This window comes from Hipposideros armiger, unplaced genomic scaffold (genome assembly GCF_001890085.2).
Source record: "Hipposideros armiger isolate ML-2016 unplaced genomic scaffold, ASM189008v1 scaffold_429, whole genome shotgun sequence".
In the NCBI taxonomy this organism is placed as follows: Eukaryota; Metazoa; Chordata; class Mammalia; order Chiroptera; family Hipposideridae; genus Hipposideros; species Hipposideros armiger.
This window is the reverse complement of record NW_017731779.1, coordinates 442,080-467,393: the sequence shown is the minus strand read 5'-3', so window position 1 is coordinate 467,393 and position 25,314 is coordinate 442,080. Positions and strand designations below refer to the sequence as shown.

General features: G+C 38.6%; 1 protein-coding gene across 5 annotated transcripts in view; it reads left to right on the top strand.

Moving 5' to 3' along the window:
- KDM4C (lysine demethylase 4C) overlaps positions 1-25,314 on the top strand; it is a 447,429-nt gene that overhangs the window by 128,417 nt on the left and 293,698 nt on the right. For 3 of the 5 annotated variants that reach the window (XR_002126477.1, XM_019664744.1, XM_019664743.1), the window contains exon 5: positions 11,299-11,492. The exons of the other annotated variants lie outside the window; for them this stretch is intronic. Coding sequence is in view for 2 of the 3 variants with exons in the window: in XM_019664744.1 (XP_019520289.1) it covers positions 11,299-11,492 (194 nt within the window). In the remaining variant the exon portion in view is untranslated. The remainder of the gene's footprint in view (positions 1-11,298; positions 11,493-25,314) is intronic. 5 annotated transcript variants of the gene reach the window in all.

Genomic DNA, 25,314 nt, shown 5'->3' with positions numbered 1-25,314 from the left:
AGACTGAAGAACAAAATGACAGCAACTTGTCTGTTCCCCTTCCCCCAATTCCCCAGCGCTATTCCCATCCCCCCAATTCCCCAATAAAAATCTTTATAAAAAAAAATAGTACCACTTTATGTAGACCTTGGGACTTTGATTTTTTTTTTACCCAGCGTTAGGTTTCCTATGTTTATTTATATTATTGTATGAACTACTGTTCAGTCATTTTCATTGCTGTATAATATTCCATTTTGTGAGTATACATTTTATTCTTTATTATCCTGCCAGGGAATATTTTCTCTCTCTCTTTTTAAAAATAAATATTGCTGCTATGAACACATTTCTGTACATGGTTCCTGCACATGTATAAAAATTTCTTTAAGGCATTTACCTAGGACTGGAAGTGCTGTCTCATAGAGTGTTCAACATGACCCCAGATAACTGTTGAATTGTTTTCCAAAGAATTTGTACCAATTTAGGCTCCTCCATCAGTGTGTAATTATTTTTAAGAGCGTCTTATTGAGCTATAATTTACATACCACAAAATTCACCCATTTTAAGTGTATAATTCAGTGATTTTTGTGCTACCATCACCACCAATCCAGACTTGGAATGTTTCTTCACTTCCAGAAGCTTCCTCATGCTTACGTCTGTCTTCTTTTGTATGTAATATTGTTCGCCGTATTACTTGTTAATCTTGTGACTGTACAATGTCTTGTGGGTGAATTTGCATTTTTCTGATTACAAATGATGTAGAATATATTTTCATGTCTGTGCTAGCCATTCATGTTTCCTCTTTTGTGAAATGTCCTCTGCCTATTTTTCTATTAGATTGTTTGACTTTTTCTTATTATTTGGAATTCCTTATGTATTCTGGATACCAACACAATGCCAGTTATATTTGTTGAATTGTTTCAGTTGTGCTTGTTCTTTTCATTTTTTTGTTTCTTTTATTTTCAGTGTCTTATTTTTTATTTATTTTTTTTAGTAATCACCGATTTTAATCATAGCACCTGAAGCTATAATAAAGGGTATGTTTTATAAACTTCACAGGCCTGTTTTACACGTTCAGTAAAGTGACAATTGCACAACACCACTTAGTATCTCAAATCAAGAATGTAGTTTTGAATGGTTTAAATACAATCTACAGAATTCAAAACAAAATCAGAAGCCACCCACAGTTATACTAATTGTGAATTAAATGTTTTATACTTAGTGCTTGATATAGCAGCCAGTATCTAGTAGAGGATGTTGAAAGTGATTTCAGATTCTCATCCTGTTGTACTCTATTGGGAAGGTTTCTTTAAGTAAGTGTGTGACTGGCCTAAGGTGGGTACCGCCTGGACCGGAAGAGCAAGTAAAATTCTTCCACAGTTTTTGTAGTTTTCATTTTTCTTCGTCAGTTAGAAATGAACAGTGAGAATTAACTACCTATCTTTACATATATACAAGGTGTGCTGTGAAAGCATATGTTTACAAACATATAAAAATACTTGGTAACTAGTTTGATAAGGAAATAATGTATAAAGGTAGATAGAGAAACAATCATCTCTTACCCTGGAAAGATCAATTCTGTATATTACATCAAACAAAACAGTTTTAGTGTTTTTTGAAACCTTTATACAGAAATACTTGAAAAGGAAGACGGAGTTATTTATTTTTACCCTCACTTTGACCATGGAAAAAGTTAAATAAACAAGAACCATTGAAATGCCTAAATCCAGAATGAGCTCAGATATTTGGCCACATAGAATATTATCATCTTCAAGTAAGTAAGAGTAATATTGAAGGCTTTATAAGCAGTTTTCAATCTGTAAATACAGTACGCATTTTGTTATTTTTGGCCACTGGAAAACAAAAGCTGTAGCATCAGTAGAGATCGGAGATGTCTGTTTTGTAAATTCAGTATGGTATACTTAAGGTTAAGTAAAGTTGACATCAGAATTTTTAGATAGGCTTATTTACAGTGTCTTAATGAAAAAGAGTTTAATTTTAATGTAATTGATTTTTATCAATCTTCTCTTTCATTAATTGTGTCTGCTTGTATTTGTATCTCCCTGGGACTCTGATCCCATGAACCTTAGACATACTTGTTCTGTCCTGCTCTACCTTTCAGATTTTCCATCTCATATTTCTGTGCTGCACTATGTGTTAATGTCTTCAGTTTTATCTCCTGGTTAACTACTCTTGATTAATCCTTTCATTGAGTTTTTTAGTGTAATAATGACATATTTCACTCCTAGAAGCCCCATCCTACCTCTCAAATCTTACTGATCATTCCAAATAGTTCATTTTATTTGCTTGTCTTTGCAATTCCAGGTTTTATTTCTTTAAGCATTTCATATTGTTTAATGTCACTCGGATAATACTGATATCAACAGCCCTGGGGTGAGGGAGGGAAACATTCTAAATGCTTTGTGGGTTGTTTTGGTGAGCTTTCTCCATTGTTGGCTTGCCTCCCTGGGTACATGGCGATCTTTGGTAGTATGCTTAGCTTGATCTTAATTTGTGGAAAATTTGCAGGTCACAATAGAAGAAGCTTTTCTCCAAAGAGAATTGGGGTTGTTTCTGCCTAGAACCAGGGATATCATTAACCTGAAACCCTCAATGGTCCAGACTTAAGGCAGGAGTCCCAAACTCTCTGTAGGCCTTTATTTGCCTTGCCATTTCCAATCCCTTTTTCTTCTGTGCTCTCCTCCTTTTTATACTCATATTTACCTTTTCAAGGTGAACAGTCTACTCTTCATATGCTCCTTTTGTTGCAGAATTTTTTGTTTTTTTCAAAACTTGTTCTACATTAGTTATTGTCTAGACCTTTAGAAACAAAAGAGCACTGCTATAAAATTGTAGGTATTTTGGTGTGTAAACATGCAAAAAACAAAAAGTGGTCTGTTTTAAAAGTAAAAAGTTTAGATAATGTGAGACACTTCTGTGGAAAGGAAAAAGCAAAATGAGCTATCATATCACACATTGTAATTAACTTTAAAGCAAAATGAATTTCACATGAGTCTAATTTTATTCTTATTGTGTAAAGATCCAAAGAAAATCCTCAGTCATTTTAAAATATGGATCAGATTTTTCATTTCAGTTATTGAAAGGTACAGTTTTCACACATTACTATCTGAAGTGGATTGCATTTTGAAGTCTTGAAAGTAGTAACCAAGTTTATTTATTTTTTCCATGTGTATTACTTTTGAGACTTAAATGGCTTGTTACAACCATATGAATTAGTGGAAATAATTTACATTAGCCTAGCTTTAAGTTACCAGAAAATTAGTGGAGATTGGCTGGATGGTCTTTTGTTTGGATCACAGTACTCTAATAGATGTTGGTTGGGTTGTGTTAAGGGTTATAGGAAGGGATGGTACGAGACAAATGAGGAAAAGCAGAATATTTTAAAAATACCTAAAAATTAGTATTTTTGTTTAATTAGTTTAAGCAAAAAATACCTAAAAAATACTGCACAGTAATGTGCTGATGAGAAACACCATGTCACAATGCTGAGTTATAAAAATGGGACCAGCACCAGTATTTATGAAGGGATTGATTACAAAGAATTGTCATTTGCTAGACTGACAATACATTTGCTACCAAGGAGACTGACTGCTCTCTTCTAATTCTCATACAAGATGGGCTGGTTAAGTTCCTGAGCATCGTCCATCTGTAAAATGAGGTGTTATGCTTTTGTTTTCCTAGCATGGGGATTGTCCTAGTGCATTTGAGTTCCCTGCATTAATAAAATAATTAGTACCTACAGTTTCAAGACTTGAAACTAGTTTTTTAGTCAATAACAGTTTTAAAGAAAATGCTACTTTTCTTTATTTTCAACCTTGTTTACTAATTTTTAAAAGATATTTTTTGCATCCATTGCCTTGTTTCTTCTCAGTGATCTAATGGGAGACTCAAGTCATGTTATTAAGCATAAAAGTCCCCAGTGCTGTAGCTGGTAGGCTTTGATAAAGGCAAGTTAAATAGGTGGTAGCTGTGTCAGCTCATGTCAAGACCAAGAGCACAACATCTAGTTCTAACTTGATAATCACATTTTTGTGTTAGAAGAAATACTGTAATTTGGTCCATCTGTAAGATTGAAGGTGCTAAAGATAATGGCAGGATTGGAGTGGGGTGGGGAAAGAAACATGTGGGTTGTATGTTGACATTGATGAGGGTAGACTATAGAGTGATGGTAATGGAGATGCTGAAAGCCATGAGAGTGACAGGTTAGTGGTTGAGAGCTAATTTTGGAGAACAAGGGCCATATAGACTCTTCCCCTTCTACTCTGTGAAAGGTACCATAAAAATAAGTAATAATTCAGTGTGTCAGTTTATCAGTTGTTTCTCTATGACCACCCAGGCTTTTGTGTAAAGCAAATGAGAAAGCAGCTCCCGAAATATGTAGAATAGAGTGAAGAAATTCTTTTTTTTAATTTTTATTTTTTAAAGATTTTTATTGGGGAATTGAGGGAAAGGGAACAGACAAGTTGCTATCCTTTTGTTCTTCATTCTAGTTGTGGAGGACGTCGCTTTACTGGCCCAAGTTGGCACCATCATTGCGCTCTTCCCAGATGAGGCAGATCAGTTGCCGGTTTCTGGACGGCCGCTCACAGCGGCTGCTGGCCCCTCACGCTGGCTGCTGGCTACACACAGTAGCCCATGGCAACCCGCTGCAGCAGGGGCTGCAGCCTACGCCGTTGCCAGCGACTCAAGGCAGCCCAGCCCCAGGTTGAGCTGTTGTTCAGCATCTTAGCTGTAGAGGGCAGTGTCACTGGCCCTCATATGTGGGATCAAAACCTGGGCCCTCTGGCATCCCAAGCCAGCTCTTAACCAACGTGCCACTCGGCCGGCCCAAGAAATTCTTGAATGTATTTAGTTGCAAGTGTTTCCGTGGTCATCCAGGGTTTTTTTCACATGCTTATGGATAGTGTAGTAATTTTTTGTATTTGCAGGTGAGTGATTTTAGCTGTTCTGCTTTGTGGACAAAGCAGAATGTAATGTCAGGTTGACATTGGTGCAGCGTAGCTCACAGAATTGTCACCTATGGATTTGGCAGATGTGCATGGCTCTTGTACGTGGTTAAACTCTGTATATCTTTCTTTAGCTCCCTCATCATTTTTATCCTGGCTACTGCTTTTCTGAAGAAGTCACTCAATTTTGTTCAGGACTGTTTTGCTAAAACCTGTGTGCTAGATCCTACTTATTCTGCACTTGGCTGTTGGTTATTCAGTTTTCATAATTACTCAGGTTTTGCATTTTCCCATTTTATTTTGTAGCTCTCTGTTTGCATATTTAATTTCTACACAGTGATGGAAAGTGGGGGTACACATGTATATACAGAGAGAATTCCTGTCACACCACTTTCACAATCTCACTTTAGTTTCTGGACACATTTATGGAGTACTTAACATGGTTATTTACTGTTTGGCAACTATATGATTAGTTTTTTAAAAAAATGGAACCATTTTCTCTGCCCCAAGCTCACAATCACTAACTTTGTATTTATAGCCTATCTCCAAAGCTCCTTTCCCCTTCCTCCCTTTTAAATTATTGCAATAAATGTGAACTCCTTAATATCCGCTACCTTTTTGCAAATGTGGTCACGGATATATTTTGTTTGATGCACATAGTTTTAAAAGTTGGTTAATGTCTCATAAAATTGGATTTTGGGCTTCACTTAAAAGATCAGAGGATCTGGCAGCATTCCCAGTGACAGCAATACATTGGAGGAGCTGAGTAATGGCTGCCCTCTTCAGACAGGAGAGTAGATGGTCTCCAAATCATGTCCCCCACTCCTTTTTTTTTTGTTTTTTAAGAATTTTATTGGGGAATTAGGGGAGGGGAGCAGACAACTTGCTGTCCTTTTGTTCTTCAGTCTAGTTGTGGAGGACATCGCTTCACTGGCCCATGTTGGTATTGTGATCATTGCACTGTTCCTGGCTGAGGCAGTCGCTTGCGGCCATTGGACGGCTGCTCATGGCGACTCACGGCAGCTCACAAAAGCTAATGCCAGTTGCCGGCCAGCCCCATTGCATCCTACGCTGTCGCCAGCGACTCAACGGCAGCCCAGCTTCAGGTTGAGCTGTTGTACACCATCTTAGCTGTAGAGGGCGCAGTGTCACTGGCCCATGAGGGATCTGAACTGGTGGCCCTGCTGCTCAGAGCTCGCGCTACCAAGCCGACTCTTAACCGAAGAGCCACTCGGCTGCTCCCCTTACCCCTTTTTTGACTTACACCTGATTGTTTCACTCACTGATGTTACCTGCCTGGCTCTTTGGGCACCTGACTTTGTAACTTCTGCTTTATGGCTCAGCTCTTTACTTCCTGCTGTGCCCTTTGGAACATGCTGCTGATAGCCCTCTTGAGCTGGGGTAGGCTCTGAACTCCAGGGGGTACCACTCAAAGAAACTGTGGTCCTGAAACTGCCTACCACCTTTTTAAAAGAAAAATTTAGTTAGATTTAAAAAATATGTTCTTATGCATTTTGCAATCTTGTCTTTACAACTGTCTCTGGAGGGAGGCAAGTCTGGATTTACGCATGTTGGGAAGCCTTGGGTCCCCGCTTCTGCTGGCAAGAGTGTATTTTTTGAAAGTAGTTCCAGTGTGAGGCTAGACCTTGACTATGGCCGTTTCCAGGTGGCCACAGTCCAGTCATGGCCTAGTTGGCAGACTTGAACCTTGGTCACTGCTCTGTCATGAATGACCATTGAGAAACCATTTGTTCCTGTAACTGTGGTGACTGGCGAAGCCCCCAATATTTGATTAGAGAACTTTCGACTCTCATACAGCATGCTGCTTTTCTGATATTGTTTCATTTTTTGAGATAGAAATTCTTCATTTCATTTTTCTGTTAGCGCGCAGAAAAAGAGTACGTGTGCTAACCATGACTTTTATGTTTACTAATTTGTCTTTTATCTTAGAAGAACCTTTTCGTAAACTTTGATGGGTGTGCCCTCATTTTTATGTACTTTGAAAAAAAAAGCCCATTCAATACATTTGGTAGTTTTAAAAGTTTGATTAGGTCTCCTGTTTTCCTAGTTTTAATCTTTTAGTCCATCTTCAGTTAGGTGGGAATGGCTCTTTGTTGGTGAGGTTTCTAACGTCATGTTGCTGCCGTGTCATCCTTCAGCCTCCCAGTGACTGAGCGCAGTTAGGGGGCCCTGGATGCTCACAGGCCTGAGAGGAAGGAGCCCATTGGCCTGGACACATCCCTGAGTGCAAGGGCTGTGGACTGAAACTTAGTCCAGTCTCTCTCTGTCGGTTTGTAGATGCCCTGTTCATTCTGTGTTGCCAGTTTGGGGTTCTCACTTCCCCTGTAAAGTCCAAAGCCTCGTCCTTCAACAGCTCCAGACTCCGGTTATGCTAATGAAGATTGAAGTGATCTCTTAAACTGCCATCTGATTCTGATAGGTGGAAGATAAAAGAAAGATCCTTGATAAACCTATCAATTATGCGTATGTGCACAAATCATGGTCCAATGATGAATTATTTCAGAAAACCAACAGACAAGGTAAATAGACACATGGAGCAGGAGAAGCCTAGAATGCTGACTGGGTAATTGGGGTGAAGGGATTGGGGACCCAGGAGGAAATGTTTGTCCAGTGGAGGTCAGGTGAGTGACAAAGATTGTGTGGAAGAGGTTTATTTGAGGGTACAGAATCTGGGAAGAGACATTTGTCTATGAACCTGGGGTGGTGTGTGGACTTTCTGCTGAGATTCTGTGGCTTTAAGCTTTGAACTGTTTGGCAAATTCTGGGGCTTGTTTGTATCTGGGGTCTTTCTGGAGACTTTTACACTAAATCAGTTCTGTCACTCAACCGCCCCCACCCGCTCAATTGAGGCATTTTTTATTAGAAGCATTGCCAGTGTTTGTGTAGAATGGCTGTACCCCTGGGCTGGGGGGAATGCAGCAGTTTTTTGTGTTTGCCTGTCCTAAATTTTAGCTCTTTGTTGACAGTTGTTGCTAAGGGAGGAGGATGATATGTCGTATTTTAAAATGATCTGAACTGGAAGTGTAGAGTTTATAAGTGAAGGCCCAGGAGTCAGGTAGAGTTAGGTGTACCTTTGCCACCTACTACTAGCTAGGAGTGTTAGTTTTTCCATTTGTTCATTTTGGTATAGTATTACCTGTTTTACGGGATTGTATTGAGTAGGTGTAGTGTATACATATGTGTCGTGCAATGAGGTAAAGTTAGGTGTGACACTCACCTAAATGACGGACTGGGTGTACTCCTTGTCTGAATTTGTGGAGACCTGTGCTCTTCAGTGTTTGAGTAGAGCCTGTCCTTGGAGGCAGTTAAGCCAGTTCAGTCAATTGTAGAGAACAGAAATTGGAGATGGAATTTAGAAGCAGTAAGCTTTATCCTCAGTCTCTGTTATATGAGTTATTCTTAATATTTTAGTCACCTCTTTAATTGAAATTATGTGAGTTTTTATTTTAGCAAAAGAAATTAGGTTTCAGCATCATGGCAGCCTTGGCCTTGCTCATTATTTGGCTGTGCTGTGGATGTGTTATTTGCCCATTAATGGGGAGAAAACTTCAGTAGAAAATTTCATAGGACTTTATTTTCTCTTAGCACGTGTTCAACTGTTGTTTTTGGGGAAGATTTCCAGTAAGATTTACTACAGAATAGTAGAGATGTTTATTCCATCAGTTCTAAAAAATAATAAGTTTTATTTTCTAAAGGTTTTATGTCCTTTAGCATGTTGTCAGCACTCCAGCCATCTCTGGGAGGGTGTCAGCCCTCATGTTTTCATGAAGAAAGATGGGAAGCTCAGAAAATCTCAGTGATTTTTCTCCCTGGTCAGTGGCAGAGGTGGGGTTAGATCTGGATCTCTTGCCAGCATTCTTTCATCTCTGCCTTCATGCCCTGAGACCCCCAGATCAAGGGATGTCAAATAATTCATCCTCTGGGGACGGCCGAATGGCTCAGTTGGTTAAGAGCTCGCTCAAGAGTGTGAGCTCTGAGCAATAGGGTCGCTGGTTCAATTCCCAGCCCGAGCTGAGCTGCTGCTGAGCTGCCAACAGGTGGAAGGATGGCTCAGCTAAAAAAAAAAATTAAAGAAAAAAATTTCATCCTCAGTTATTTATAATGTCAGTCAGTAATAAAGTTAAGACTTCTCCAAATGTAGGAATTTCAGAGGAATAGTTTGTTCCTAAATTTGCAAGCTCATTCAGTTTAAAAATGTTTCCTATAATATGGCTCTCATTTATTACTTCAGATTTATTGCCTCAGTAATGACTTTTAAATAGGACTTTATTATTAGAGTGATTGAACTGAAGCACAATTGGACTAGAGTTAAGAGATTGCATCACTATTAATAGAATGAGATAAAATATTTTACATATTTTGATTGAACTTTTATGAGGTCTCATAAATTGGAATCTAGGATCTTCTTGAAAAGGATACTTACTTTGACCAATTTCCCAATAACAAACTTCCCACTGTGGAGTTTAAGATGGAGTGGCTACTTAGGAGAATTTGGGGATTAAATTATTTCCACTGGCGCTTTAATTGTTACCTGAGGCAGAGCTTCATTAACTGCTCCATCAACAGTTTTTCTAACCAAAAAGCTTGAGGAAGTAAAAATAGTGCAATGATTAGAGAATCATCTGTAGACCAAAACAAACACAGAACAACCCTGTGCGTTTTTAGTGTATAAGGGAAATATTAGGTGTAGTTGTCTGTGAGGCCATTGCCATAGTCATTGGAGAACCTTATTGGTATACATGAATGAATTTAATGCCCCTCCTTAATAGTACCATGAGGAGCTGGAAATGGATTTAAAGGCATTGCAGTTTCCTCATGATTGCATAGGAATGGCACAATCTCTGATATTTATATTTGATTATGAGAAAGGCATATGGGAAAAATACATAGTTTGTATATATTTTAAGCAGTTGTGAATTATAGTGAATTAATAATTGATTGGTAAGTTACAAAAAACCCAGAATCTTTTCCTATCACCTTAACTCTTTTTTTTTTTTTTTAAAGATTTTTTTATTGGGGAATTGGGGGGATAGGAACAGTGCTGGGGAATTGGGGGAAGAGGAACAGACAAGTTGCTGTCCTTTTGTTCTTCAGTCTAGTTGTGGAGGACGTTGCTTCACTGGCCCAAGTTGGCACCATCATTGCGCTCTTCCTGGGTGAGGCAGATCAGTCGCCAGCTTCTGGACGGCCGATCACTGCGGCTGCTGGCCGCTCACGCTGGCTGCTCTTCCTGGGTGAGGCAGATCAGTCGCCAGCTTCTGGACGGCCGCTCACTGCGGCTGCTGGCCGCTCACGCTGGCCGCTCACGCTGGCCGCTCACGCTGGCCGCTCACGCTGGCTGCTCACGGCAGCCCATGGCAACCCACTGCCACAGGGGCTGCAGCCTCCGCCGTCGCCGGCGACTCATGGCTGCCCAGCTCCAGGTTGAGCTGTTGTTCAGCATCTTAGCTGTAGAGGGCAGTGTCACTGGCCCTCATATGTGGGATCCGAACCGGGGCCCTCTGGCGTCCCAAGCCAGTTCTTAACCATCGCGCCACTCGGCCGGCCCCCTATCACCTTAACTCTTATACCAGCAACTTTAACCTTTTCTGCCTATCATCACCAGCCATGTTGGGTTACTGTTAGAAAACAACATTATTCCAGTAATTTTACCAAAGTTTGGATAACTATTGTTAGCAGTTATTTCGTGTGTACAATTTCCATCAACTAAGAGGTTACTATTTCATTGAAGAAGCAGTAAAAGCACAATGATCTGTGGCTTAGGATAGTACTAAGAGTTTTTTCAACGTAGTTCAATTTTAAGGAAACGCTGTATCACATGCTAAAATTGAAATGGATAGGGATGAGAGAGGGATGAAGGAAGATACATTTTGCTAGTGGTATCTTGAAATGATGTCTAATGTTGACTGACTTCTAAACTAATGTACAGATAAACAAACCAAAAAACAAAAGAACCCCAAAACAAAAGAGTGTGTCAAAGATGGAAAGCACACTCCTGAGCATATGCTTTGGAGCAATGCTTTTTTCCTCACAGCAAATGGGGAGTGGTGATTTAAGTTACATTTCCACTGGGAATCAGGGAGTTATTTGGTATAATTTTATACTAGTATTCATATAGAACCACATTATGCTTACAATAATCTTGGATAATTAATAACGGCTATATGTAAATATATATGTGTGTTTCTTGTATAATGATTGCTTTATTTTCCATTTCTAAGTGAATGAAAATATACAGTGTAATAATTTTGGCACATGGTGGTTTGATTAGTAAATATTATCTTTACTAGTGTATTAATGTTTGATTTTTTTTCTCTCTCTTTCCTGGTTCCAGGGTGTGGATGAATGGAACATAGCTCACCTAAATACGGTCTTGGATGTGGTTGAGGAAGAGTGCGGTATTTCTATTGAGGGTGTAAATACCCCTTATCTCTATTTTGGCATGTGGAAAACCACATTCGCGTGGCACACCGAGGACATGGACCTCTACAGCATTAATTATCTCCACTTTGGAGAGCCCAAGTCTTGGCAAGTTACATGTTTAATATTCATTTGCTTTGGAGTGTTGAGGTTTGGGTGATATGAACCTATAGAAGAGGAAGTTTTTCCTTTGGTGGATTCAGATTTATATGAGTTATAGGAAAGGTTTTGATTGTAATTATTGTCTTCCACTCTGCCCAGGGTTTTGTTGAAAAGCATAGAGCTAGTGGTGACTTGTCTATCTAAAGTTGCCTACAGACCATTTTGTGGGTGATGATGGATTGATAGATATTTTAGTCTTGAAGAATTTGTTGGGCATCTTGACTCATCTGAGCATTTGTTGGAAGGAATGTGGGAAAGTTGAATTTCTGGATGTAGAGTACCAAGTGATCTTAACGATATTCTGGTCCAGCTTTCTCTAAATAAGTGACAAGTTTCATTTAGTATGTGGTGGGATAAACCAGGAGGCCTATTATTGCTCTTTGGATGAGGCACGTGTTAAAGAGTAAGTTAATGTTCATATGTGTTTTTAACTTAAAATTTCCTTTGTTTGTGAGCCTCTCTCATCTTTCTGAGCAATGGTTTTAAGATTTACCGCTCTGTTAAATGCATCATATAACACATTTACTACACATTTGTAATTATTAGTCTGTTGATTACCCTGGTATCCTTTGTGGTCATATAGTTTCATGTTTTAAACTGGTTGTTGTGGGATTTTGTCTTAGGGGAGTTTAAATGTCAGTTCTGTTTTCTATAATACATGTACATGCAGGATAAGACAGAAGCATGTGAAGCATCAACTTGACAACCCAGGAAATATGATGTTTCTGATGGTTGAGAACATGCTTAGATGCTCTTCAGATGCTTGTGCCAGCCCAGCAGCTTTCTTGGCTCCAATTTAAAGATAATGGCCTCTTCCAAGTTCTCTTGCTGATGAGGTGTTATGATACAATGCACAATTTCTATTCTCATCTTGCTATTGAGGTTTTATAATAGCATTTGGTGAAGTGGGAAATTGTAAACTTTCTCTAAAAAATTCAAATAGAGTAAAACTTCTTAATTATCAAAATGACATTGAATTGGAAGGAAAGTTTTAGGTGGAAAGGCAAAATTCTGAGGTCATACAAGAGAAATCCAGGCAGTTCCTGGTTTGCTGTGGTGTTTTGTCATCTAAAAAAAACTTAGTGGATGATGTTTAAATTATTTTAAAGGTGTTTTACTTGCACATTTAATTTGATAAATTCTTAGCATTCTGCTCTTCTAATGGAATAAATCAAACATAAACATTTTTAATAGGTGGTCTAGGTTCTAGAGAGGCTTTGTGACAGTGTGGTGATATTAGTATTATTATTATTATTTTAAGGAGGGTGCAGCTCACAGTGGCCCATGCAGGAATTGAACGGGCAACCTTGGTGTTATCAGCACCACACTCTAACCAACTGAACTAACCGGCCGCCCCCAGTGTGATTGTATTATTTAATACACAGGTGTTTACCGAGGGCAACTTGTGAGCACAGTTGAGGCCCTGTGGGTCTCTGTTTGTCCTATTTCTTTAACACCACTCTAATGTCTGTTGGAATGTCATCCTTTAGTGCTTTTGGGACTTGGCTATGAGAGACTCAGAGAAATATTTTTAACAATACATCGGCTCCTGGGCAGTTTCTCAGCTGCATAGTTATCTCTATGCTCTTTCTTACACTCAATTTCAGTGTAGATAAAATTAAATGAAATGGATAAATTCAACATGTTGGTGAAATCTAGTATATAGGCAACTATATACTATATTTCTCTTAAGAAATCTGAAAAGTTAGTAGCAGAACTTTTCTGGAGGTTTGTTAGATATTAATGAGAATGCCTGAGACATTAATTTGAGGTTTTTTTTTTGTTTTGTTTTGTTTTTTAAGATTTTATTGGGGAATTGGGGGAAGGGAACAGACAAGTTGCTGTGTTTTTTGTTGTTGTTTTCTTCGGTCTTAGTTGTAGAGGATGTTGCTTCACTGGCCCAAGCTGGCACCATCATTGCGCTCTTCCCAGGTGAGGCAGATCTGGATGGCCGCTCACGGCGGCTGCTGACCACTCACACTGGCTGCCGGCTACACACGGTAGCCCATGGCAACCCACTGCAGCAGGGGACTGCAGCCTACGCTGTCGCCGGCGACCCACGGCAGCCCAGCCCTAGGTTGAGCTGCCATTCACTATCTTAGCTGCAGAGGGCAGTGTCACTGGCCCTCATGTGGGATCTGAACTGGGGCCCTCTGGCGTCCCAAGGCAGTTCTTAACCAACGCGCCCCTCGGCTGGCCCTAATTTGAGTTTTTAATATTAGAGGAGTTTAGATGAGGCCTCTGCTTTCTTATGAACAGAGATGATTTTTTCCCCTTGTCTTGGGAAAAGATTTTGTTGTATCCTAAAGATCCCATAGGGGAGAATGTTCTGGTGAGGGAGGGATAAGACTAATTTAGAAGCTTGTTCATATCTTTGGGAAGGATCACCATGGTTCATAAGTGAGAATAATTATGCCAGTTTCCAAAGTATTTCTTTCTCCCAGCATGTATATTTTCAGCATTTAATTACTCTATTAGTTATTAAGCATATAGATGCCATTATATACATTGAGGGTAGATTTATAATAACACGATTATCTTTAACCTTGACCATTATTTATGATGATAAAGTAATAAAACACAGCAGGGCGTTATGACAGCTAATCTACATTTCATTTTCTAAGATAACTACTGTAGGAAATGAGTGATATAAATGACCCTAAGGGTATTTCCCAGTAGGTTTATAAATGATTATATTAACTCAACATAAATAATTTTGAGGTAAACTATTATCATTAAAATTCATTTGAGTAATCATTATCATATATTTGAAGTGAGCTTTGAAAGGTGGTAGAAGGAATACAAATTTGTGTAAATATTGGAAGGCAGGCGGTGTGTGTGGCAGAGCTTAGACTTGAGAGACCAGCAAGCAAGGCTCTGGTCCTTATTCTGCTACTAACTTGTGGCTTTGGACAGATAACTGTACCTCTGTGGATCCCATTTTTCTCACCCACAAAATGGCAAGGTTAATGAGGGTGATCTCCAAAGCTTGAATTTTGTGATTTGTGACCAGAACTATAGGAATATGTTTACTCACTCTACCAAATGAGGGGATGACAAGGTGTTGTAAGGCTTAGTGTGTGCATGCACTGGTTTCCCTTTCTGGTGTTGGGTTGTATCTGGAACAGTTGCCTTTACTTTTCTCCACGGGTGACCTCTCTTGTGCTTGACATCTCTGTCCCAGGCTGTGTGTCTTCCTTCTCTCTGGCCTTATAGGTTGGTGTTGAACTTCTGCTGCTTCCTCTTCAGCTCTGGCACCAAGTTCTGGGTATGATTATTGCAAAGACTGCTGTCTAAATGTCCTCTCCCTACTCTTATGTCTCTACTGCCTTCCTCTGCTCCTGTATCCCTTACAGTGTGCCGGAAGGCTTTCTGGATCATGTGCTGCCCCCACTGTAGGCATGCTTTTGCACCTTTCAAGTGATTTTGGATCCACCCCGTTTCCTGTGCCTGCCTTGAAGTTGGGGTCTGTGTCTTTGCCTTTGAATCATCAGCAGTTAACATGGGGCCTGGCTATAGGACTGATGCTATGTGAATTATTCTTGTTTTGAATCAGAAGAGTGTTAAATTAGTTTGGATTTATCTGTTTAAGGGCAGAGAAGAAAATATATATATAATGTTTTATAAAGATTCTTGTCTAAAATGTAAGTATTAAGAACACCAAGTTTCCTGAGATTCCTGTGTAGCTGCAGATACGCACAGCCTCAGTTGGAAGCCCAAGACATACTTTTGTGGGCACTTTGTATGGCAGATTTTGCCGAGTAAGTGTTCACAGACACTGAGTTGTACTGAAGAGACTTTAGAGAAGCTGATGATTTAGTTAAACATTTATGGCATAGAGGTTTAAGGGAACAAGAATGCTTAAAGTAAGCAGATAGAAAACTGCTTTGGCAGTCAGTGGTAAAGATATTTATTTTCTTGGAATTAATATTGACTTTGTAGCAAGAAGAGCTGTTTTAAAATCCCAATCTGTCACTTACCAGCTGAATGACTTAGGGCAAAATACTGTACTTCTTTCATCATAAGTTTCTTTAACTGCCAAATGGTGGCATGATTTATTCCTGTCTACTTATAGGATTGCTAGGAGGGGCCAGGGATATACTGGAGTAAAAGTGCTTTGTAAACTGTAAAGTACTGTTCAAATAGTCACAATTACTATTATTTTATTAACCTTATAGAAATAAATCATTTTTTGGTCATAGTAATTATTGTAAGTCTAAACTTGGCATATAATAGAGTAGGAGTTTCAAGGGTAAATAAAATATAACCTTCCCTTCCAAGCATCATGTGTGATAGTGGTTAGCTGCTGGGGGAGATAGAATTAAGATAATGTCTCAAATCCTTCTTTCCGAGGCCATGTCCAGACACAATGAATAAGAGACTTTCTGATTTACTGTCTAGAAAATGAGAGAAGTGAGGCTTAAGAGGACATGTCTTAACCTGTGAAAAGGTCTAAAACCAGGAAAGACGGTTCTCCTGAATGTTTTTAGAAAATTAAGAATGGGCTGCAGCATTGTGGACTTGGTTAAATTCTGTTCAGCAAACTGTGAGGTTCTGTTAAAATGACATGTAGCAATAAGTGATGTCAGATTATTTGGAATAAGCTCAGCTCAGGCTTTCTCATTACATCATTGTTTAGTGTGGTGTAGTATTTGCGAGCACCGGCTTTGGCACCAGAGTCTTGTCTTTTGAGTCCTGGCATTACTTTTTCACGAGTAGATGACCTTGGGGAATTACTATATGACCCCTATTTCCTCTTGTTAAACACTTACATGGTTCTGCTGCCCACTTTGTAAGGTAGTTGTGTGGATTAAATAAAATACCGTGTACATAGCATACAGCACAGCTCTTAATATAAGTGTTCAAAATGTTAACATTTCATACATTCATTTAACAAATATACATTGCATATCATATATAAGTTTATATGAGGGCATATATAAGATCTCATAGATTTTTTTTATGAATAAGGATTCTTGGTTCTAAATGACAGAAACCCAACTTAAGCAAAACGGTTATTTGCCATTGTATGTAGTTTGGATCACCTAGAAGCATGGCTCAATCTAGGAGATTAGGTGCTCCCACTGGGTGTCTGTCTCAGCCTCGCCCTTCATCTCTCCCTTCCTTCATCCACTCCCTCCCATCTAACCTCTGTCTACCCCTTCTTGTTTTTCCTTTTCTTTTTTCCTTGGGATAGAGGAGAAGCTGTTTACATATAAATAAATATTTGATTATTGTTGAATTTTAGAATTCAAATCTTGCTTTTTAAAGGAACAAACAAGTTATATGGTGTCAGATTGACCTAAGCATGTTTAGTGTACATCTTTTCCATTAAAATATGAGCTCCCATGTATGTATAGGGGATCTAATAGCATGTCTACAGTGGCTGGCACATAGTAGGTACTCAATAAATTTTTCTTAAATGAACAGTCTTACTGAAGGAATTCCTTATTGAGGTTTTCTTCTTTGGGCACCTGCAGTGGAACATTTCTTTTGGGATTGGACAGTTTGATAATATTTAATGATACATCGAATTAGCAACCCATGCTTCTAACCCCTAGTTGTTATCTATTTGGTAAGTTTAGACTCATTAATATATTCTCACTGCAGATGTTAGACTAATTGGATAATGGTAAAAGCTGTATCCTTTTGATGGTTTATATAGGAAAAACACTCTTTAAAGTAATAGTGGTTTGTTTTTGGTTTTAATTACTCTTCCTAGAGAAATTTGCTTTCTAATAAGAAAAATAGACTTTAATACTTTTTAATCAAAGTATTAATAAAATTAACTGCATAAGTTACTCTGATCACTGTAGGCATATCTATCTATATATTTTTAGATAATATTGCTTAAAAAGTTTTAAAAAATTGAACATATACCCCAAAAGTATTGTATTAATTTTGTGCCCAGGCACGAGCTATATTTGTAGGAAGAAGAGAGTACAGTGGTAACTGGTAGCAAAAATTTTTATTGATTAAATTTTACTTAGATCCGAGTCTGACTTGGAGATACACACAGCCACATTACACATGCCTGTATTCCAAACAGGGAGTCCTGGAGACCCCACCCAGCTCAGCACAGAATTCCCTAAAGGAAGCATCAGCGAGGCCTAGTATTTATGATTTTGAAAGTCAGTCTCACTCTTTTCCCTGAAGTGATGAGATGGAATGCCTTTCACTAACTGATGGGTAAGTGTGGGTGTTTATACATGAACTGTAAACTTACATTAAGTACTTTTGTTACCCCTGATAAGCATAGCATGCATTGCTTCAGGATACTTCATATTTCCTTGTTGCTATTCTTTCACTTAACGCCACCACCACCACCTACAAGAACCAGAGAAACCCCTTCAAATGAAAAGAAATTGCTGAATGGAATCCATAACTGTTAGGGAAAAATCAGAAGGTTAATGCAAACTTATTTGCTTTGTAGTTCATTGGAAACAAGCATTAGTGCTGTTAGCCTTGCAAATTGCCATGACAGATGTAACAGTTCACAAATAGTTTTGCCTAGCTTATCTCCCCCCCTCATAATTCTCGCTCTTTTTCGTACTGTTTCCTTTCTTTCATACTGTTTAATCTTGCTCTTTAGATAGCACTTTGTAGAAGATACATATTATTTGATATTTGTTTTGCAAAAATTATTTTTTGACTTGAGCATATAGTTGTTTTTTTTTGTTTTTTGTTTTTGCACTTCTACAGGTAGGTTTGCAAAAAGATTTAGGTTACTTCTCTGATTCCACATATTTTCATTCTTTGTAAGCTTATTTATCAAGGAGTAGGGCTGTACTAGGGTGGTGAAGTATGTTGTGTTCGGTGACTCCATTTAATTTAGTGATATCTTTCTTTGTGTGCCAAGAACTGTAATCCAGACAACAGTTGTTTTAGGTAGGTTTTTTTTCTGTCCCATTTTTAAACCAAGGACTTTGAAACTTAGAGCCTTATCTGTTTTATCTCTCGATGAGTCAGTCTTGAAGCTGAGATTCAGACCCTTATTTGTCAGAACCTTTCTATAGATTCAAAGAGAAAAGGAAAGAGTAAAGATGAAGGAATAGGCAAGAAGAAAGTGGGCCATTCTTTTTTACACCACCAACTTACTTTTAATGAGATTTTCTGCAGAACCAAAGAGCAACTTTCCTCTTATTTTTTGGGACAAAACTATGGCATGAGAGAGCAGATTTTTAGAAGAGTAAAGGGATTTTCAGAAGCAGATTTTCAGTAGTTAGATTCTAATCTTGTGGTAATTGCTGGAGATCATGGGGATGGGAAGAGCACTGGAGGTGAGAGTGGGAGAAACCACTGGCCCAACTATTTGCTGGGCACTCAGGTTTGTTCTTCAGATGTTCCACTTGGAAATCTATTTGAAGTCAGAAATAAAACCCCACATTTTAGAAGGAATGAATTTTACTTTGAGGAGGATTTTGTTTCCCCCTACGGAATAGGTGGCCATTCTTCAATTAAAAATCTATTTAAATTCTGCCCCCTTCAATGAAGCTTTGGAAAAAAACTAGTTTGCCCTTGTCAAGAGATGAGTGCTTTGTCTGGCAGACATATCAAATAAGAACTGCTAGGATGGGGACAGGGAGGCAGAGTTTGATCCCAGCTCCTGAAGGCTATATAATACAATCTACCTTAGTCTTCCAGTATTGCAAATCCCCTGATGATTACTTTAAAATTAATTTCATGCATTTCCTCATGTTACTTAGAATCCACTTTAATCTATTTAAAAAATGGTACCTGCGTTAGATTTATCTGGATTGAGAATATTTTGTTGTGATTGTCTTGGTTCTTTGAGATAGAAACTCAGTATGACCTAGCTTAGCCAGAAAGGAGAATTTAATGGGCTCAAATAGCCATGAATAGCCAGAACATCCTGGAACCCTTGGAAGTTGCCAGAATGTGGTAGATACTGGGCCCCTTTGTGTGTTGCTGTCATTTTTCTCTCTGGCTCATGTATTCCTAGCTTTGTCACCAGAGAGGAAATCTGGGAAGGGGTCATGGATTTTCCTGGCTTGGATCCTGTGCCAATCTCTTGGATAAGTCACTGAGGCCAAGGGTAGGAAGGTATTAGATTGTCCTGGCTTGGGTCACCGGCATGCCTCTATGGCTGTGGGGCAGAGGCATGAAGAGTGGCAGCCCCTGTTAGGATTACCTGTTTGTGTTTGGGGGAGATTGTTGTTCCCACAAGAGGGAGAGAGCTGTTACCAGAATTATGCTGCTCAGGGAGAATAAAACCCAATGTCTCCTACAGGTCCTATAAGGCACAGAAAAGTCCCAAATAAATGTTCAAGTATTTGCTTAAAATCTTAGGAAGACTGCTTGGATTACCCCAACTGGCTCTTAATTTATTTTCTGTAAGATTAGAAAAAATATCCTTTGCAGATATTTCTGTATTTTAGGATATTCAAGTTATTAAAATGTATGCTTGTTTAACTTATTATAAAAGCATTTCTAACAATTGATTGGTAACTTTTATCCAAAGTACTTTTATCCATAGTTGGTGGAAATTAATCTCTACACCTGACTTGAAAGACTTGAAACTAAAGAATGTGTAATTTGTAAGTTATTTCCTGACTACTTGGGCCAACAGTGCTCTCTTTTCTTGAAATAAATAAATAATAGATAAATATATTTATATATATATTTATATACGTGTGTGTGTGTGTGTGTGTGTGTGTGTGTATAAATAGTCCATTTTACTACTTCACTATGTCCTATTCTTTCTGAGCTCTTCTTTCATTGATTTGTGTGTTTTGGCTTAACCTCCTCAACAAGACCTCAGTTTCTTTTTTTTTCCTTTTTCTTTTTTTTTTTTTTAAAATAAAAAAAAGCAGTGGTGTCTAATTTTATTTATTTATTAAAAAATTAAAAAAAGATTTTATTGGGGAATCGGTGGAGGGGAACAGACAGGTTGCTGTCGTTTTGTTCTTCAGTCTAGTTGTGGAGGACGTTGCTTCACTGATCCATGTTGGTATCATCATTGCGCTCTTCCCAGGTGAGGCAGATCGGTCGCCGGCCTCTGGACGGCTGCTCACGGCAGCTCTTGGCAGCTCACACCGGCTGCCGGCCGCTCACGCTGGCTGCCGGCCATATACGGTAGCTTATGGCAGCCCACTGCAGCTTCACTGCAGCCTACGCTGTTGCCGGCGACTCACGGCTGCCCAGCTCCAGGTCAAGCTGTTGTTCACCATCTTAGCTGTAGAAGGCAATGTCGCTGGCCCTCGTGGGATCTGAACCAGGGCCCTGCTGCTCAGAGCTGGTGTCGCAAGCCAGCTCTTAACCAATGTGCCACTCGGCCGGCCCAAGACCTCAGTTTCTTGAGGCAGCGTCACAGCACCTTTCTAGGGCCATGAACCACAGCAGGCATATAGGCTTGTTTTGTTATTGAAGCAGGGTTTTTTTGTTCTTTGTTTTGATCTGCTAATTTTTATATCATATATATGCACAGCTTTCTGCTGCTTTGAGTTTTTATTGATCTTATAATATTCTTTTTGGTTTCTTATGGGTAAATACTACAAAATTAACATGTAAAATAGTACAGTCATGTATCCTGTCTGATGCCTTGAATAGATTTAACCTGATGTATAGGAAATTTTAGAAGCTACAAAATACTGTTTGTTAGAAATTTTTAGACACTATACTGTATTTTGATTGTCAGTGATAACAGTTTTGATAGCTTGCCTAAGAGGAATTCAGAGACCATACACTACAAATTTAATATGGCCAGTTTCGAGTCCATCCCTTTTTCCTTTCCTCCAAATGACTAATTATTTGTGGGATCTCCAAAGGGGTTTCTTTATTTGAGGACTCATGCATAAAGCTTCTGGAATGTTCTTTTACACCATATATTTCTGAGAGGATATAGCATTCAGTTGCATGATCTCTGAAATGATTTTTTGATAAGAGACAAAAAAGCCCATTTACAATCTTCCTTGAAATGGGGGTTTAAATCAGGAGTTTATTCATTCATTCATTCATTCATTCATTTTTATGTTGCATGAAGTCCAGAAATAAGCAACCCATGGTTGATTATAATACTGTATGCCCCTGTTGTATAATCAGTAGCCTGTGACTGTTATCCTTTTGGTCTATTTTCTAGGAAAAAAGAAGAGATAAGATAAAGGGCAGATGATAAAGAGAAAATGCCAGATCAGTTGCTCCCACTTCTACGGGTTTCTTTAGAACTCACAAGCAATGACATCTCACTATTTCTCATTGGCCAGGACTGTGAGCTCATGGGCACTCATAGCTGCAAGGAAAGCTGAGAGATGAGTACTTAAAAAATTGTCCACACTGCCAACTTGAACATAATTGTAGTTTTGTGACTTTAAGGAAAGAAGGGAAAAATGAATGTTGGGACAGCAATTGTTGTATTTGACACATTAGCCCACACATAGCAAGTTTCCAGTAATTTTCTGTTTGAATCTACGTCATTTGGGATCTGTATTATGAAGACCATGCATTTTGTGCATAATGTGATTACATTAGAAATCTATAACTAAAATATGCAGAGTCTGCATATTAAAAAATACATTTCCAAATAAACTATGGGTCCAAAACATCCTGATGAGAATTGGACAATGTTTAGTACTAAATTACAATGAAAACATTATCTATCAAAAATATATAAGGAACTCATACAACTCAAGAACAAAAAACAAATAACCTAATTAAAAAATGGACAGAGGACCTGAATAGACTTTTCCTCCAAAGAGGACATACAGATGGCCAATAGACATATGAAAAAATGCTCAACATCACTGATCATCAGAGAAATGCAAATAAAAACCACAATGAGGTATCACCTCACACCAGTTAGAATGGCCATCATCAACAAGACAAATAATAGCAAGTGTTGCAGAGGCTGTGGAGAAAAAGAAACCCTCATACACTGTTGGTGAGAATATGGATTGGTGCAGCTGCTGTGGGAGGCAGTGTGGAGATTCCTCAAAAAATTGAAAATAGAATTACCATATGACCCAACAATTCCTCTCTTGGGGATCTACCAAAAAAATCTGAAAACATTTATCTGTAAAGATATATGCACTCCAATGATCATTGTATTTTTATTTACTATGGCCAAGCTGTGGGAACAACCAAAGTGTCCTTCGATAGACGATTGGATAAAGAAGTTGTGGTACATATACACAATGGACTACTACTCTGCTATAAGAAAAGATGAAGTAGTGCCATTTGCAACAACATGGATGAACGTTGAGATTATAATGCTAAGCGAAATAAGTCACAGAAAAAGTAGAGAACCATATGATCTCACTGGTATGTGGTATATAAAACTGAAAACAACAAAAAAACCAAGAAAAACAAATGAAGAAACAAAACAAAACACAATAGTTTAGTGGTTACTTAGAGGCTAAGGGGAGAGGGAGGTGGTAGAAGAGGGTAAAAGGGATCAAATATATGGTGATGGAAGGAGAACTGACTCTGGGTGGTGAACACACAATGTGATATATAGATGATGTATCACAGAATTGTACACCCGAAATCCATGTAACTTTGCTAACAATTGTCACCCCAATAAACTTTAATTGAACAAGCAAAAACTTTTGTGATGTAAATCAAGGGGAATTTAGAGTGCTACATAGCATTTAATACTCATCAATCAATGAGTTGTTGAACTTTAAGGACGAAACACTCACTGATAAATAAAGACAGTCACAGAACTGCAACATTTATAAGGTTGGTCCCAGGATAACATTAATCAAGAGTTGTGCCTAAAGGCTTTCTTCATTGGTCACAATAAGGTTTTGATCCAGTGTGAGTTCTAAAATGAGTGAGGTGTGAAGGTTTATTTATTTTTTCTTCTTTCTAAATATGAGGCCTTTTGTTGTGTTTTGCATGTTACTTGAGTTATTTTTGGGTAGCATGGTTGCTTTGTGTAATGTGCACTTTTGAAAGCCTCTTAATTTTCAAAGAGGTTTCCAACTGCAAAGAAGCTGAGTAGGTAGTTTTGTCTTGAAAATTAAACTTTTATCATAGGAAATCTCCTTGAAAATGCTTCAATACTTTATTGGAGTTAATTATGGTAGAACTCTGTGAATTGTAGTGGAACCATTTAAGTCACTTTATCTTATTCATGGTATAATTATCATTTCAATAAATTATTGATTAGAAAGGACACTTTTCAAAGATTTTCATATAAGGTAAGATTGTTTTTTGTTGGGAAAATATTGGCTCTGGAAAAGCTTTGATATGGGCATATAGCTTCTTATAGGGACTTTTTTGTTTATTAATTTTTGAAGTTACTGCATTTAGATTCTTCTTGAAATGCCCCCCCATTTTATTATGCTTGATTGTATTATAAAATACTTCATCTATGTTTGATGTTTTTTGGTTTTGTTTGTTTCTATTCCGTTTGTTCAGAAATGTTTAGTGAGCACCCCACCTGTCAGGTACTGAGCTAGGTGTTCGTGATATCATGGTGAGCAAGACAGAATGGTTTTCTGTCACTTCCCTCCATTAGCATCTCTGTGTTGATTTGATGAGGAAAAAGGAATGGAATATGGGGCTGGAGAGCACATCTTGGGCTTTGGAATGAGTTAGGTCTGGGGTTGTGTGCCAGCTCTGTTATCTACCTCTGTAAGTAAATTAATTCCTTTAAGGTTTGGTTTCCTCGTCAGTAAAATGGAGGTACTGGTAGTAGCACTTGTAGTACAGGATCTTAGCACTAAGTTTGATGTATTGTAAGTGCTCAGTAAATAGTAGCTGTGATGAGCTCTTACATTTATCAGCCAGTTATTCTTTTCACTGAGCTTTGAACCCTATAGTGACTACAGAAATCAGGTCAGATGCACAAGCTTATGCCAGTAAAAGAAGGGAGGGTCAATTTAGAGTTGTCTGTCAGAAAACTGTCTCATGGGAGTTGAGCTTGATTTTTTTCAGGGGAGATAATTGTGAGCAAAACAGCAAGAGGAAAAAGAAATATAAACAAAGGAGGAAAGGGCTACTTTACACATCATTGAGGAGGGGAGTAGAGGACGGCGCTGTTTTAGGACTGATCCGCCCGGGCATGGCATGGACCTAGAAGTGTCCTCTCTTCCCTCTGTACCCTGAACTTGATGAGACTGCGCTGGATGTCACAGGGTGGGTGAAGCTGAGCCAGCAGGAGGCTCCAGTAGCACCTGTTAGTGACACTGACAGAGGGACCCCTGCAGCCACCTGTGTCATACAGCACAGTGACAGAGGTATGGGCAGTGGGCAGAGCTGACAATATAGTTTCTGAGGACATTACTGACAGACCCCAAGTTCCCAAATGAAATTAGGGAGACTTTGAGGGAGTCATCTGAGAAATAGGAGCTCCCCTTTGAGAAGTGCTGGTAAACGCTTCTAATGGGCTGATGGACTGAGCGTTTCTTGAAAAGAAAAATAGAGACCAATTCATAGAGAAAGCCTGAATCAGAGAAATGGATCTAGTACATTATGAAAATATAGCTTTATCTACTGACAGTTTGAAATGTCAACCTGATAATTATTCAGTTCAAGATAGTGTTTCTATTACAACTACCAGGAGAGCGTATCATTTTAGGTCTGTTCTTTGAGTAAACCCTCCAAAGATGTGCTATGAGGGATTATTGTTTCCCTTGGCCTTCAAATTAGATCTTCTCCTTCTTCTTTTTTTAATTCATAAAAGAATCGTGTTTTAAATAAAACATCACCTTATAAATATCTAATTAGTGTGTACATAGATAGTAATTCAGTTTCTTAAGGTTAGCAGAACTGTTTGCAATATTCATTTTATATGAAACACAAA